The sequence below is a fragment of the Loxodonta africana genome, chromosome 16 (genome assembly GCF_030014295.1).
Source record: "Loxodonta africana isolate mLoxAfr1 chromosome 16, mLoxAfr1.hap2, whole genome shotgun sequence".
Lineage (NCBI taxonomy): Eukaryota > Metazoa > Chordata > Mammalia > Proboscidea > Elephantidae > Loxodonta > Loxodonta africana.
This window is the reverse complement of record NC_087357.1, coordinates 67,829,596-67,843,986: the sequence shown is the minus strand read 5'-3', so window position 1 is coordinate 67,843,986 and position 14,391 is coordinate 67,829,596. Positions and strand designations below refer to the sequence as shown.

Here is a 14,391-nt window from a genome sequence, read left to right as displayed (position 1 = left end):
GGTGGTGCTCAGGTCTGCTGGCAGCTCCAGAAACGGCTCGGGCTCGGCGGAGAGGGAGTTTTAGCTCAGGGTGAAAACGTGGCTGGGGGGGTGTGGGCGGTCTCAGTGGTGATCCCCTTTCCCCTCCTCTTACCCACCAGGGGACAGCTGCAGACACTTCCGCAGGGGAGGAGGGCAGAATCAGCTTTTTCGTGAGCTGCTCAGAACAGAACCCCTGGGGGTGAGGGTTTCCGGCTAATTGGGGTTGACTTTATCCCACGTTGGTTTGAGTAGAAAAGACACAATGACGCACTCAGGGGAAATCCGGCCCCTGGGGCCTCCTAGTGGGGCAGCCCTCCTCGTTAGGGCAGCTGACCTTCGCCCCTTCCCTCCCCTCTGGGTCAGGTCTGTTAATTCCACCAATGATCCAGGAGCCCTTGATCCCCATCTCCGGGCCTCCCTCCCGCCCACCTCTCTGCCAGGCAGGGAGCCCCTCTGACCCCACCCTGTAGGTTCTGTCCACCTCATTAGTCTCTTTCTCTCAGGGCTTGTCGCTATGGGTTTGCCCTAGCCTGACCTCTGAACTGGGGAACTGGGCTCCTCATCAGCCAGAAGACATCATCCCTGGTGAGGTGAGAGGGGGCAGGAGTCATTACCTAGGACTCCAGGGTCACCTTGCAGGCAGACAGGAGGTGGGCAGGCTGTGTGTGCCTATGGCTAAGCAGAGAGATGACACATTTCTGCTCAGAGAGCTATTCCTACCACCATGTCTTTGTGAGATCGTACCTCGGGGCTCCTTCTTTTCCATTTCTCCTCTGAAAAGGTTTCCTGTTTAAAAGCTTTAAGTTGTTCGTAATTGTGCTTTATTTAGCTACACAACCTCATTCCTGTCTCCGTCTCCAGTGGGCCAGGCCCTCACAGTCTGCAAACACCTACAGGGCCCTAGTTATCCACTCTGCCTTGGCCTTCCCTGCTCCTTCCAGAGAGGACCCCCTCTCAACCATGCCATCTGGCCGTTCTGCAGTTGGGAGAGTGGACACTCAGTGTTACAAAGGGTCTTGCCCCAGTTGTAGGGAGGGTGAATGGCAGAGGCTGCTGGAACCAGGCCAGTGCCCTGACTACCCATCCATCTGTCCACCACTCTGGGAGGCTGGCCTTTTAACCTTGGTGCCAAAAGGTGGATTCTGACACAGAGAGGTGGATTCCAGTCAATGCAGGCTAGGTAGGCTCGGGTGAGTACAGGGGATAGGGAGGAGTTGCCCTGAATGGCCTTGTAGACTGCTGCTTAGACGCTCCAGCTGGGCCCTGCACGGAACACCTCGCAGCATCAATTGGCTCTCCCTTCTGGCCTCAGTGTCCAGGTGGGAAGTCCCATCCTTTCACTAGATGACAGAGTAGAAGTGAACTCCTTGGAATACAGCCCTCCACAAGCCCAGCCTACAGGAGTGGTCTATGAACTGGTGATTGACTGTTTGTTGTACAAGCTGGGCAAGGACTCTGCAAGAAGATGAAGCCTGGAAGGAGTTGGAGGTGGTAGGAGAGGGCTTTAAGGTCAGCACCCCATCCAAGCAAATGTCAGGCCAGAGAAGTAGGTGGAGATGAATGAGCCTCACTAATATGAGGCCTTTCGAACAGGCTGGGCCCTGCTGCAGCCAGGTCTGGGTGGGGAGGGGCCTTGGGCCACATGAAACCCTGTACACACACTCTTTGTTCTCTGTAGGGGAGGAGGCAGCAGGCGGCTCTGGCCTCAAGTCTGGACCACGGCCCTTGCCTGGGCTGGCAAAGCCCAGTGAGGAGGAATAATGCCTTTCTCTTCTTCTAAGTAGTTCCCAGGCCTCCCAGGAAGAAGGCAGCCCAGGTCCTGCTTCTCTACCCTAGCCAGCCTCCAGACCCACAAGGACCAGAACCACAGAAATGCCGGTCATCAGGGTGGCAGGAAGCAATCCGGGGAATGACCCTGGCTGGGCGCCCCACTGAAGGCCAGGGCTTTGGACAGATGGCTGGCTTATATCTCAATTTGAGATCAGTTGATTTCTGTAGTTAGTTCCAAAAAGAAAATCCAACTGTAATTAATCTGTGGATTTTGGAGTGCAGGAAAAGCAGGGTGCAGAGAGCAGAGCGTGGGGCTGGAGTCCCTGCATCCCCTACGAGGCCTAGGATCTGGGGCCCATGCCTCAGTTCCCTGGTCTGCTGTCATTTAAATGTTCTGGGTGTCTCCACTGGGATTTCCTGGCTTTGAAAGAAGACACTGTGCCCACAGCAGAAGGCTCCTGCGTCTCCAGCCTCCGTCTGCCTGGAATGCTCTGCTGCATGAGGACGCCCCCAATGCCTGTCACTCAGGGCCTCTAGGAAACGGGTATGCAGGAGGGTCTTGGGAATAGCTGTGGTGGAAGGTGGAGATGAGCTGCCTTCTCCTGAAGCTAGAGGAAAGCCTGCACCATCCCAGCTTCCTGGAGAGCCATTCCAGCAGTCCGTGGCCATGGGAAAAGCACTCCACTTTCTTTGTTTTTCCACTACAACAATGTACCAAGAACCTCACTTTAGACTCTCCAGGTACTGCTTGGCGAGCCAAGGAGGTGCAGGGAAAGGCCTGAATCCAGCCACAAGCTTTGTCTCACAGGAAGGAAAAAAGCTCACCTCCTACCTCTTTCCTTCCAATTGAGGAAACGGGGCTGGTGCCCTACCAGAAAACATGGGTCCCCTGGGCTCCTAAGACACATGGAGTATAAAGTCATTAAGAACAAGGCTTTGGGGTCAGAGAGACCTGGGTTGGATTCCCGGCTTCGTACCTCCTAGTTATACACCTTGGGGGAAATAGCCTCTGTGAACCTCAGTTCATTAATCTGTCAGTGGGGGTAAGAAATAAAATCTACCTCACAGGGTTGCTATAAAGATTCAATAAGATGACGCACGCAAAGTGCCTGGTACTCAGCCTGCCGTGCTGGGTATCATGGTACAGAAGGTTGTCCACCTGCGTAGGCCCCTGCTCTGACTGGCTGGTCAGAATCATCATGCCATTTCTCAGAAGGACTGAGGAGAGGTGAGAAGGGCCAACAGGGTCAGAGAATGAAGAAGGCTGGGCAGGTGAGCTTCTGCTCCCCACACACTTCACTCAGGGCTCTGCCATCCAGCTACAGGGCCTCCCTGGATCTCCTGCCCTGGGAACCCCCGTTCATCGGGAGCCCCCAGAGCTCAACCATAAGGCTCTGCCTCCGTCCCCCTCTGGCCTGACCCACGTGGCCCACAGGAGGTGAAGGTGCTGCAGCCTCGGTCCTTCACACAACCCTGAAGCTTCCCACTCAGAAGGCCAAAGGGCAATACTTGCCAACCCTCTTGGAAGACAGCCCAGGTGGTGAGGTTTTAAACACACTCTCCCTCTCATGACATATTTAAAAGAGTGGCGTCATAAATTTGGGTCAAATGGGTATCCACTGGGTATACAATGGAGTCCTGGTGGTACAGTGCTTAAAAGCTCACCTGCTAACCAAAAGGTTGGCAGTTTGAATCCATCAGCTGCAACACGGAAACCCTATGGGGCAGTTCTACTCTGTCCTATAGGGTCGTGATGAGTCAGAATCGACTTGGCAGCAACGGGTTTGGTTTTGGTACGGGGTGCGCAATACTGGCAGTGTCTAGGCAGGAGGGGCAGCCCTGGGTAAGCTTGGGGGCCACATGGATGCCCCTGCTCCTAGCTTGGGCTGGGTGGAGAGGCCTACCCTGTTGGCCTGGCTGGCCTTGAGGAGAATGCCAGGCCTGTTCCAGCTGATAAGGGGTGGTGGTGATGGTGGTCGATAAAACTAATTGTTAGCAAACTTCACAGGCCGAGAAATGTCTTCGAGAAATGTCTTTGCTGAGAGTTAAGTCCCAGCCAGTAATGGAAGGAAGGCCTCCTGCATGGGTGCCAGGTTGCCAGGACGGAGGGCAGCCGCTTATATGGCCTCGTGGAGAGGGTCTTCCTCTCCCCGACCCCAGCCTCGGCTGCCTCACCAACACAACAAAGCCAAACCCAGTGCCGTTGAGTCGATTCTGACTCATAGCGACCCTACAGGACATAGTAGAACTGCCCCATAGAGTTTCCAAGGAACGCCTGGTGGATTCGAACTGCCGACCCTTTGTAACCACTACGCCACCAGGGTTTCCTCGGCTGCCTCAGCATCCATTAATTCCTCCTCTTTGGCTTTTGGGAGCTCTGCTGGCACAGTGGTTCAGAGCTCGGCAGCTAACCAAAAGGTCGGCAGTTCAAATCCAGCAGCTGCTCCTCGGAAACCCTATGGTGCAATTCTACTGGGTCGGAGCGGGTCACTATGAGTCGGAATTGACTCGACAGCAACAGGTCTGGTTTTTTTTCTTTTTTCTAAGTTGCCCTTTTACCCAGTTTCTGACATGGCCATTCCTATCTTGTCACCCAACAGCCCCTCAGCAGTCGTGGTCTCTAACCGGCCCTCCCGGCCATGCCCCATATAGTTTCCTGTGATAAGAACCTGTTACTGTCTTATAACTCAGTTTCTCAATGGCTGTAGTTACTCCTTGCCCCTCCAGGCCATGTCCCTTGAGTCCATGAGATAAAAATTTCTCCCCTTTCCCATATTAATGCCCTAAAAACCTTTAAACTGACCAATGAGACTTCAGCACATGCTAACCCCAGGACCTCACCCTGCTTGCCATACACTGGCCCTCTCCTACACTTCTAGCTTGTTGCTGCCTTGTCCCAGGGTGCGATCCCCTATGGGGCCTGCATCGAGGCATGCTATAGTTTCCTCTCGGGGACCTGTGAGTACCAAATCCTGTTTATTTTCTGGCCTTCCTTCTTGAGCCTCACTTCCTCAGGCTACACCTGATAGAATATCCAAGACTTCCTGAGCTTCTCATCTGTAGCTTAGGTCAAACTTAATACACACCTGCCAGAGCCTGCCCCTTCCCGGGTGGTGGGCTGGGAAAAAGCTTCTCCCAGCATCTGTGATCAAGCTGACTTCACATCAGTGCCTCCTCCCCACGCCCTTATTCCAACAGAGAGAAAAAGTGAGAAATGACGGAGAAGGGAAGGGAAGTTGGGGATAAGCCTCCACACCACAGAGAAATCCCAGGTGGGGCTGGTGTAAGCTTAGACTCGGGTGAGGCCCTTGAGCAGACACTGCTCTTTGCACCAGGGTAAGAAGACAGGCTGGCCGCCATTTACAATTCCAGAATGATAGCTTACTAGCTGTGCAGCCCTGGACAAAGGGCTAACCTCTTTGAGCTTCTCATCTGTAAAATGGTGATAACAAGCTCTAACCACTGGGCGACAGTAAGGACCAGTGAGATGGGGCATGAATGGATTTGAGTTAATCTACAGATGTGAGGTTATTGCTTCACCTGTCTTTGGGCATTGGTTCCTCCATCTCAGTACTCTGAGGGTAAGCAAACTTCGCCCCGGGCATTGTGACCTTTGGGGCCAAGAGGACCACTAATCCTAAGTGGCTGGGTGAGTGGAACAAACCCATGTAGCCTCCTGAGAGTAGCTTGGATGTTGAGAAAGGACCTCAAGTTCTTGGAGGTGGACCCTCTGCTGCTGGTCATCAGTTCCCAGTGCACGCCCTCTGGGCTCCGCTAGTTTAGGAGGCCTTGGCTGACTTGATGACAAGACAAGGTCCCAATAGAGGGGGGACCACCACCAAGAGTTGGTACTGAGACCACCTGGGGCCAGTTGGCTTTGGGGGGCTGGTGGCTTCAGGAGACCCCACCAGAAAGACTCAACCCCAGGCTGGGAGAAGTGGAGGCAGCAGGAACCTTCCAGAGACCCAGAGAGGCATTGAAAGGGAGCCAGCACCTCATAGCCCCTCGAGAGTCCACAGAAAGAGGCCCCCATGGAGAAGCAGAGGGGGTCTAGCAGAAGGGGTGGGGAGCAGAAGCCCCTTGGTTCTTCGTGAGACCCGAGAGTAGTAATGGGGCTGACAAGCCTGGGTATGGGTGGAAAAGGCTTGGACAAAGCCCAAGGAGGCCAAGCCTCCTAGAAAACCAACACCTCACAAACAGGGGGCTGTTCCTCTCTAGGGCATAGACAGCCAGCTCTGTCCCTAGGACATTGGAAAGAATTTTAATCCAGTCTCCCATCTGATGATGGAAGCTCCTCTTAACACACCCTGGACAAGCATTTATCCGGCCTCTACTTGAACACCTCTGGTGACGAGGGGCTCCCTCCCTCCCAAGCACCTGTTACTGAGCTGACATTACCTTTTCTGTAGGATGCACCATCAGCCCTTGCTGTACCCTTAGTCTTGCAAGAGTGCTCTCCCGCTTCCGTGCTATAGTCCTCCTCTCCCTAGGGCGAACCTCCCTGGCTTTCCCCTCTGCCAGCAGGATCATATTGGTTTTTTTCTGCAGATTCAATGCAGCCAGGGTTGAATTACTCTCCCCACAATCTAACCTAATTGCCACACCCATAGGACCAGCCCTTCTATCATCGCGACAGCCCAGCCCTAAGCTGAGGCGTCTCCATCTGCAGGCCAACACCCTCACAGCCTCCTTCCTGGACAGACCAGGCTTCTGATTTGCAGCAGAGAACAGATGCTGGTCCTTGTCTGGATGTCCAGCCACGGCCACCGCCATGACCTCTGGGGACTTCTGCTGGCCCCGCAGCCCCTTTATAGCTTGAAAGAGGGAACCTGGCAGCTAATGGGAAAACCTACCTTTCGCTACACCAGGAGGCAGTAAATTTTGTGAGTCTGCATAAGTGGATGGAGGCAACCCTGGGGAGTATAATTTCCACTTCCTGACACAATACAGACTTCTCAGTTTATGCAGAACTAATTAAGGATCTCTCAGGTCTCACCGTTTTACTCGCCAAGCTCCCATAAAACAATGTGGTCATGGCAGCTGTCTGATTACAGTGTGTGAGGAATGTCCTTCTCTGTGTGACTGCTCCCCTTCCAAGATTCCTTCTCCTTCCTTGTCTTCCTGGGGCCTGTCTTCCTGCCTCTTTTCCGGATCTCCCCCCACCCTCCAGCCAGGATTGGGAGGACAGGATGGGCTCCTTGCAGCAGGTGGTACCGTGGGCAAGACTCAGACTCTGGAGCTGCCCAGACCTGGACTTGAACTCCTGCTCTGCCACTTACAAGCCATGAGATTTTGGGCAAGCCTTAGCTTCCTCATTTGTTAAACTGGAAAACACTAGTACCAGCCTCACAGGGTGGTTTTAGGATTACGAACAATGCAGGTCACAGGGAAGGCCAGTGCCTGGCATATAGGTGTTCAGTAAGTGGTGGCTATTACTAGAATTATATTACTATAGTTATTGCAGAGGAGCCCTGGTGGCACAGTGGGTTAGAGTGCTTGGCTGCTAACCCACCAGCCACTCCTTGGGAAAAAGATTTACAGCCTTGGAAACCCTGTGACACTTCCATAGGGCCACCGTGAATCACAATGAGTTGGAATCAACTCAAAATGTTTCTTTTTTTTTTTTTTGTAATTATTACGGAGTACTTGGGTGGTACAAATGGTTAACGTGCTCTGCTGTTAGCTGCAAGGTTGGAGGTTCGAGTCCACCTAGAGGCACTTTGAAACCTATTAAAAAAAAAATTACCCACTGAAAACCTTATGGAGCCTCATCTATCCTGAGACCAGAAGAACTAGATGGTGCCTGGCTACCGCTAACAACTGTTCTGACCAGGGACACAATGGATGGCCCCAGATAGAATGGGAGAAAAATGTAAAACAAACTTCAAATTTCTCAAAAAGGTCAGACTTACTATACTGGTAGAGATTACAGGATCCCCTGAGACTATGACCCTGAGAGACCTTTTACACTTTTAACTTAACCTACTCCTGGAGGTCACCTTTCAGCCGAATAATAGCCTGGCTCATAAAATAAACAGTATCACCTGTGAGTACTGTGCTCCTTTAAATAATCGTCTATATGAGACCAAACAGTCAATATTTACTCAAAAGTAAAGATGAGAAGGTAAGGGGGGGAGCGGGGAGGGAAGCTAGATTAATGGAAACAGAACAACCAAAATAGAAATAATGGGAATGCTGACACATTGTGAAAAATGTAACCAATGTCACTGAACAGTACGTACAGAAATTGTTACATGAGACCCGAATTCGCTCTGTAAACTTTCACCAAAAATACAATAAAATAATTAAAATACAAACAAACAAACAAACCTGAGGTTGAAGTGCCCTTGGTACCTCTGTGGACAGAAAGACTTCAAAACAACAACAACAAAAAACCCAAAAAAATCCGTATGGAGCAGTTCTACTCTGACACACATGAGGTCGCCATGAGTTGGAATCAACTTGACGGCAGCTAGTACTGGTATAGTTATTGCAATGACCACCTCTGGGCCTTTGCCCAAATAGTTTCTTTATCTGAAACGCTACTTTCCTTCAAATTTGCTGGTTGAAGGCCCACTTAGATTAAAAAAAATAGCCACAGTGTTTGCTACTCCTCCTTCACACTGACTCCCATGACCTGGCCATGTGACTTGCTTTGGCCAAAGAACAAAGAAGACAGGTGCAAGTGGGCACGTTGAAGAGTGCTTGTGCCCTGGGGCCCACTATGCTGTAAGGAAGCCTGTCTAGCCTCCTGGGGGATAAGAGGCCACAGGGAGGAAAATGAAGGCGCCCCAGCCCACAGCCAGCACCAACCACTACACGCATGCATGAAGACATTTTGGTCCTTCAGGTCTTTCCGTAGACCATCCGATACAACAGCATGAGTGAGCCCAGGTGAGACCAGCAAAACCACCCAGATTGCCAATCCACAGAGTCATGAGAAATAAGTCACTGTTTTAAGCCAGTAAGTTTGGGGTGGTTTGTTGCTCAGCAATAGATAACTGATGCACTCACCCATCTCTCAGGCTAAGCTCACAGGCGATCTTCTTCTAGAAGACTTCCCAAACTCCTCCCAACCTGGAATTAACCTCTCTGCCCCCTGCATTCACAGAGCACTTTGCTCTGGTAGCATTTTAGCAGTCTGCCTTCACCAGGGTTATCTGTGCAGGAATCCAGACTGGGACCTTTCCATATTTCTACCATACTCAGCATGGAGCTCTGCCCAGGTGGGGCAGATAGTGGCCCTGTCAGTAACAGACACAGCCACCCAGATTGGCGAGAGAAGATCCTTCTGGATCTGAGGCCCAGCTATGCCACTGACTTGCCCAAGGCCCTTGCCCCCTCTAAGCCTCTTCATCCTCAAAGTGAAGATACTAGCCCCAGTTGGGCCAAGCATGTGAGGGCCACGCTGGGGAGTGTGTGTGCAAAAAGGCATTGTGCATTGTCAAGTCTCAACCCTGTGAAGCCCCTCATGGGCTACCATTAGGGGCAGCTGGGTCCTCTTCCCACCTCCTTCTTACCTTCCGGCCGTGATAGCCTTGGATCCCAGGGTCTCCCTGGGGGGACAAAGAAAAGACCATTAGAGGGGTATTCCCAATCCCAAAATTTACTTGTGCTATTCCCTTACTCTCAAAGTATCCCTCATCCTCCCAACAACTACAAACCCTCCTGGTCCCTTAGCATCCACTCCAGCCTTCCCCGGCATGACAGCTCTCGAACCCTCTGAAGCCAACAGAGACTGTTCTACTTCTCAAAACAAGCCCCCGCTTTTCAGAGGCAGAGGGAAGGAGGGGAGAGAGCTAACTTGAAAGAGGCCCAGGAGACCTGAGTGTCAGTTTTGGTTCCACTACTGACCCTCTCTCTGACCTTGAACAAGTCCCTTTTCCCCAGGGCTCTGTGTCTACATCTATAAAATTTATAAACACTTATAAATGGCTGGGCAGGATCTGTCCTTTGCAGCTTCTCTTCCCCAGAGTCCCAGAATCCCCAGCTTCAAAGGGAGAGCCTGTGTGACATCTTGGGCTCTGGTAAAGTTTCATGAGAGACTGGATGACCCTGAAGGAGCCTCCCAGTTCTGACACCCTAGGAAACGCTGTTTCATGAGAACATTGTGACGATGTCCTGCACATCAGCCTTGAGTTTGCAACTAGACTGCTCTGCTCATACCAGCCACAGCACTGCCTCAGCCCGAGCACACAATAAATGCCATCTTTGTGGAGGCAAATCAGTCCCTAAGAGGCAGGTGATGTTTTGGAACCAAGTCAAGCTTGATCCATCTCTGAGCTGAGACTCTCTCAGCTCCTTACTCAGCAGCCCCCTGTGCTGCCTGCCACCTCTCTCCTGCAGGGAGCACTCTCACCTATTCAACACAAGGCCCTTACCTTTGGTCCAGGAGGCCCAGGTAAGCCCTGTGGAAGCAAGAACAAGGTGATGGGAGATGTTTCCACTTGCAAATGGCTGAGGTTAATCGTGTTTATGGAGTCTCTGCGTGGTGCAAATGGTTAAGCATTTGACTACTAGCTAAAAGGTTAGTGGTTCAAATCCATCCAGAGGAAGCTGGCAATCTGCTTCTGACGGGTCATGGCTTGAAAACCCTATAAGCAGTTCTACTCTGCACACGTGGGGTCGCCATGAGTAGGAATCAACTCAACAGTCACCAACAACAGCATTCGTATTTACAGTGGAGGCTGGGAGAAGAGTAGCCCTGGATAGTTAATGCGGTTGGGACCAGGACAGAATGGACAAGCTAGAGAACAGATCTAGAGGACCCTGGAAGGGTGTCTGAGACCTGCTGAGGGCCCATAGCGACAACAGCCTGGTGTCCTCTTCAGCCCTATTGGAGCCACGGGAATCTCCACTGGAGTTGCCCACTGAAAAATAGTCAGGGGCATCACGGTAAATGGACAGTGTGGTTTGGTTCAGAGCCGCACCCACCCACCTCCTACCTGGGACCCCTGCCGAGAAAATCGACCATTCCCGGCATAGCCCTGGTTTTGCTTTTGGCCCTGGCTGCCTTCGGAAAAGCCTTCAGTCTCCTCTGTCTTAGATCTTCCTGCCCAGGGTGCAGTGACTGAGGCAGCCAGCAGTGGGGAGGTTGTGTGGGCTGGGGGACCTGCCTGCAGGAGCTCAAGGGAGAGGAGAGAGAGGGTGGGTACCACTGCAAGCTGTGGTGTCGGGCAGGCAGCAGTGTGGGCTGGAGGAAACCTAGGTGCCTGAGCCGGCCCTATTGCAATTGATTTAAAAAACCTGCTTCCACAGGGCATTCTCAGGGCACTGGAGCTATCCTGAGTGATATACTGCGTCGACACATGACATTAAGCATTTGTCAAAACCCTCAGGGCTGTACAACACAAAGAGTGACCCTCAATGGGAACTATGGACTTTAGTTAATAATAACGTACCAATATTGGTTCATCGATTGTAACAAATGTACCACAGAATTCAAGACATTAGTAGGAGAGACTGGAGGGCTGTGTAAATGGGAACTCTGTGCTTTCTTGACAACATTTCTGTGAATCTAAAACTGCTCTAAAAAAGAAATCTTTTTAAAAAAATTAAAAAAACAACATGTGTTCTGGTTTTTTTTTTTTTTTTTTTTTTTGTAAACAACAAAGAAAACCACCTAAATTTGGCTCAGTGAGCGGGATCCATTGTATTTGGGGGAGGGCGGTCAGCAAAGAAGTTGATTTTGAACGCTTTTTGGTTTTCTCAGCTTGGTTTAGTTCCTTTGCCCTAAATTTCACTTCCTTTCTGGTTTTCTGCTTTCCTATCTAGAAACCCATGGAAGTGAGTCTGAGCCCTCTCCCTGCGGTCCCGGGAAGAAGTCACGGGAATATTTAAAATCTGTGGCTGGGTCAAGCTGGGCAGGAGGGCGGGTTCCCAGCAAATTAGGCTTTCAAACATCACACAGCTGGGTGCCCTGGTTGGCCAGGGTGTTCCCTCTTCCGGAGGGACCCCTGCACTGAGTCTCAGGATCAGCAGCCCAGGGGCCCAGGTGTGAAGCCAAGCGATCTCCAATGTGGCCATGCACATTGAAGGTTATTTGGCAGGGACTTCCCTGACCCAGAAACTCCACCTCTGGGAATCTACCCCAACGTAACAACCAGAGATGTGCACAAACAAGGATATATATCACAGAAGGGGACTCACTAACAGAGCTCCCCTGCCCCCGCCCCCACAGCCCTGAGGTCCCTCTCGTGGAAGACTCTTTCCTGACAGAGGAAAGGGCTGGCTTTACAACATTAAGTGATAAACTCTGCAGGATACAAAACTGTTACTTTATTCAGGGCATTAACCCGTTTCTGCTGAGTCGACTCTGACCCCATATGTGTCAGCGTAGAGCTGCTGTTTTGGAAGTAGTTCATCAGGCCTTTCTTCCAAGGTGCCTCTGGATGGACTTGAACCACCAATCTCTTGGTTAGCAGCTGAGTGTGTGAACCGTTTGCATAGGGATTCCATTCAGATCATTACCAGCCTGGAAAATGTTCATGTGCAGATACATCTAAAGAGAAAAATGGACAGAATCTCCAAGATGCTAACCATTGTTGACTCTGGATGTGGAAAAATAGATAATTTTACATGTTTTCCAATTTTTTTTTCACAATGAATATATAATACTTTTGCAATGAGAAAGAAAAACATTATTTTTTATCATGGGGGGAAATATTAAAAAGCAAACAGACTTTGTCCTTAACCTTTGTCCCTCCAATAACATACAAAGTTAGCCTCATCTCTTTCTTGGTAGAAGACCCATTTTTTCCAAAGGAATCCTGGCACCTGTGGATTTATTCTCTTGCCCTGGTGCTTTGCTGTACTAAATTGGGTTGAGAAAGAGTAGGGTCTTGGCCAGGGCTTGGAAATGGGTGATCTGGGCTGCCACTGAGTTTGACCCGTAGCCTGCATGTGTTCTGTCTGGGGTGAATGCGTGGTTGGCCTCACTGAGGCCCCTTCCCCAAGCTCAATGCAGGGTCTCCCTAGGCTGGGCAATAGCTGCGGTGGACCAGGCATCCTGCTTGGCTGGAATGGCTGGCAACAATGTGAAAACCTGCACACACTAGGTAAGGTTCGCTTGTTAGGGACGCCAGGTGCTCAGATGACCCCTTGCCTACGTCCTTCAGGACCTACTACACCTGACTCAGGTTTTCCTAAGCCCAGGGGTCAGGGGACAACCATCAAAAGTGGCCTCAGGAACTTTCTTTCCAAGCTCCTCTCTACTGAAGCTGGGAAAGGGCAGCTGGTTAGTGATTTCCCCTGAGAGGCAAAGGCTGATGTTGAGGACGTATCAGCAACGTGTGCTTACAGAGCCAGAGCTCAATAGACAACTGTGACAGGGATGGGCCGGTCCTCGCATGGGCTACTAGGTCAGTGGACTAGTAAGGTGTTTTTGCCATTTGGCAGGAACTCAAGTTCCTGTCGGTTATCCAAGTTTTGGATGCCTCCAGAGAATTCTTAGGACAAATCCTTAAGGACAGGAGGCAGTAGGTAAGGAGAGAGATACTTACGGGTGGCCCCATGGGCCCTGGCAGTCCTGGGTGCCCCAGAGGTCCACTTGGTCCAGGGGGGCCTGGTGGTCCTGGTGGGCCTTGGATGCCAGCCTGGCCCTGTTCACCCTGAGGTTCATGGAGACAAGTGTTAGAGAGAGGGCGCCCAGAGTCGTGGGCCAGTTCCCCCCCAGTGCCATGCACCCGGTGAAGGCTCTGGTGACTGGGGATGAGATGTGACGTGATGGTGGTGACTGCTGCATGGTGGTGACTACATGCAGGGGCTGGTGGCAGTGAGAAGAGAGCCAAGACATTAGGTCCCCAAGAGGAGGGGCTTCCAGAGAGGACTTCCTGTACAGAGGCTGGTACTGGGGCCACAGCATGGCTGTGGATGGCAGAGGCAGGGGTGAGAGAGACGATCGCCAGCTGGACCACAAACCTGGTATGGGCCCGGTCATGGGGCTGGAGTCCAGCCCAGGTCATCTAAGGCTGGGCCTGCCTTTGCCCCTCTCTCTGTGTGGCAGTCACATCTCTCTAAGCCCCGGCCTCTCAGCCATAGCATGGGAACAATAGCTCCTGATTTCCTGTCTCAGCTATTCGCTGTCTTTGATTATCTTGCCAGAGGATCAGACAAAGTCCTTAGGTCAGAGGTCACACAATTTTCTGTGGCTCACTAAACAATTGGGCAAGAGATTTCATGTAAACATTTGGATTGGTGGCTTCCGATGAAGAGCTAGAATCCCTGGTACCTCTGGGCCCACATCCCTGGGGGCAATGATCAGCAGGATCTGAGTTGTGGCTGCCCATCCAGACAGGACATGAGCTGTCCAGCTGCCCTGACCCTCACCCTCCCTACCCTTTCTTACACATAGTCTGCTCTATCCCTTATGTGATCTGCCCGGCCTCGGAGGGCAACTGAGTTTGCAACCCTTGGCTTGGCTCAAATTGTTTTGAGATCGGAAAGCGTTTTATGCCTGTACAAGGCTGCTATTATTCTTCTCTAGCCCTACCCTGACTCCTTAACCAGCTGCTTAGAGCCCAACCTTTGCCACCAGGCCTGTGCCCAGGAGGGACCGAGAGCCCCACAAGATAGGGGCAGCATTGTGTTCCTTTAGGGAGA

At 51.6% G+C, this 14,391-nt stretch overlaps 1 protein-coding gene across 1 annotated transcript in view; it reads right to left on the bottom strand.

Annotated features, from left to right (window-relative positions):
• Positions 1–14,391, bottom strand: part of COL13A1 (collagen type XIII alpha 1 chain) — a 95,978-nt gene that overhangs the window by 46,576 nt on the left and 35,011 nt on the right. The window contains exons 11-13 of the mRNA XM_064269655.1: positions 13,293–13,400; positions 10,173–10,199; positions 9,312–9,347 (exon numbers count right to left, since the gene is read on the bottom strand). Of these exons, the coding sequence (XP_064125725.1) occupies positions 9,312–9,347; positions 10,173–10,199; positions 13,293–13,400 (171 nt within the window). The remainder of the gene's footprint in view (positions 1–9,311; positions 9,348–10,172; positions 10,200–13,292; positions 13,401–14,391) is intronic.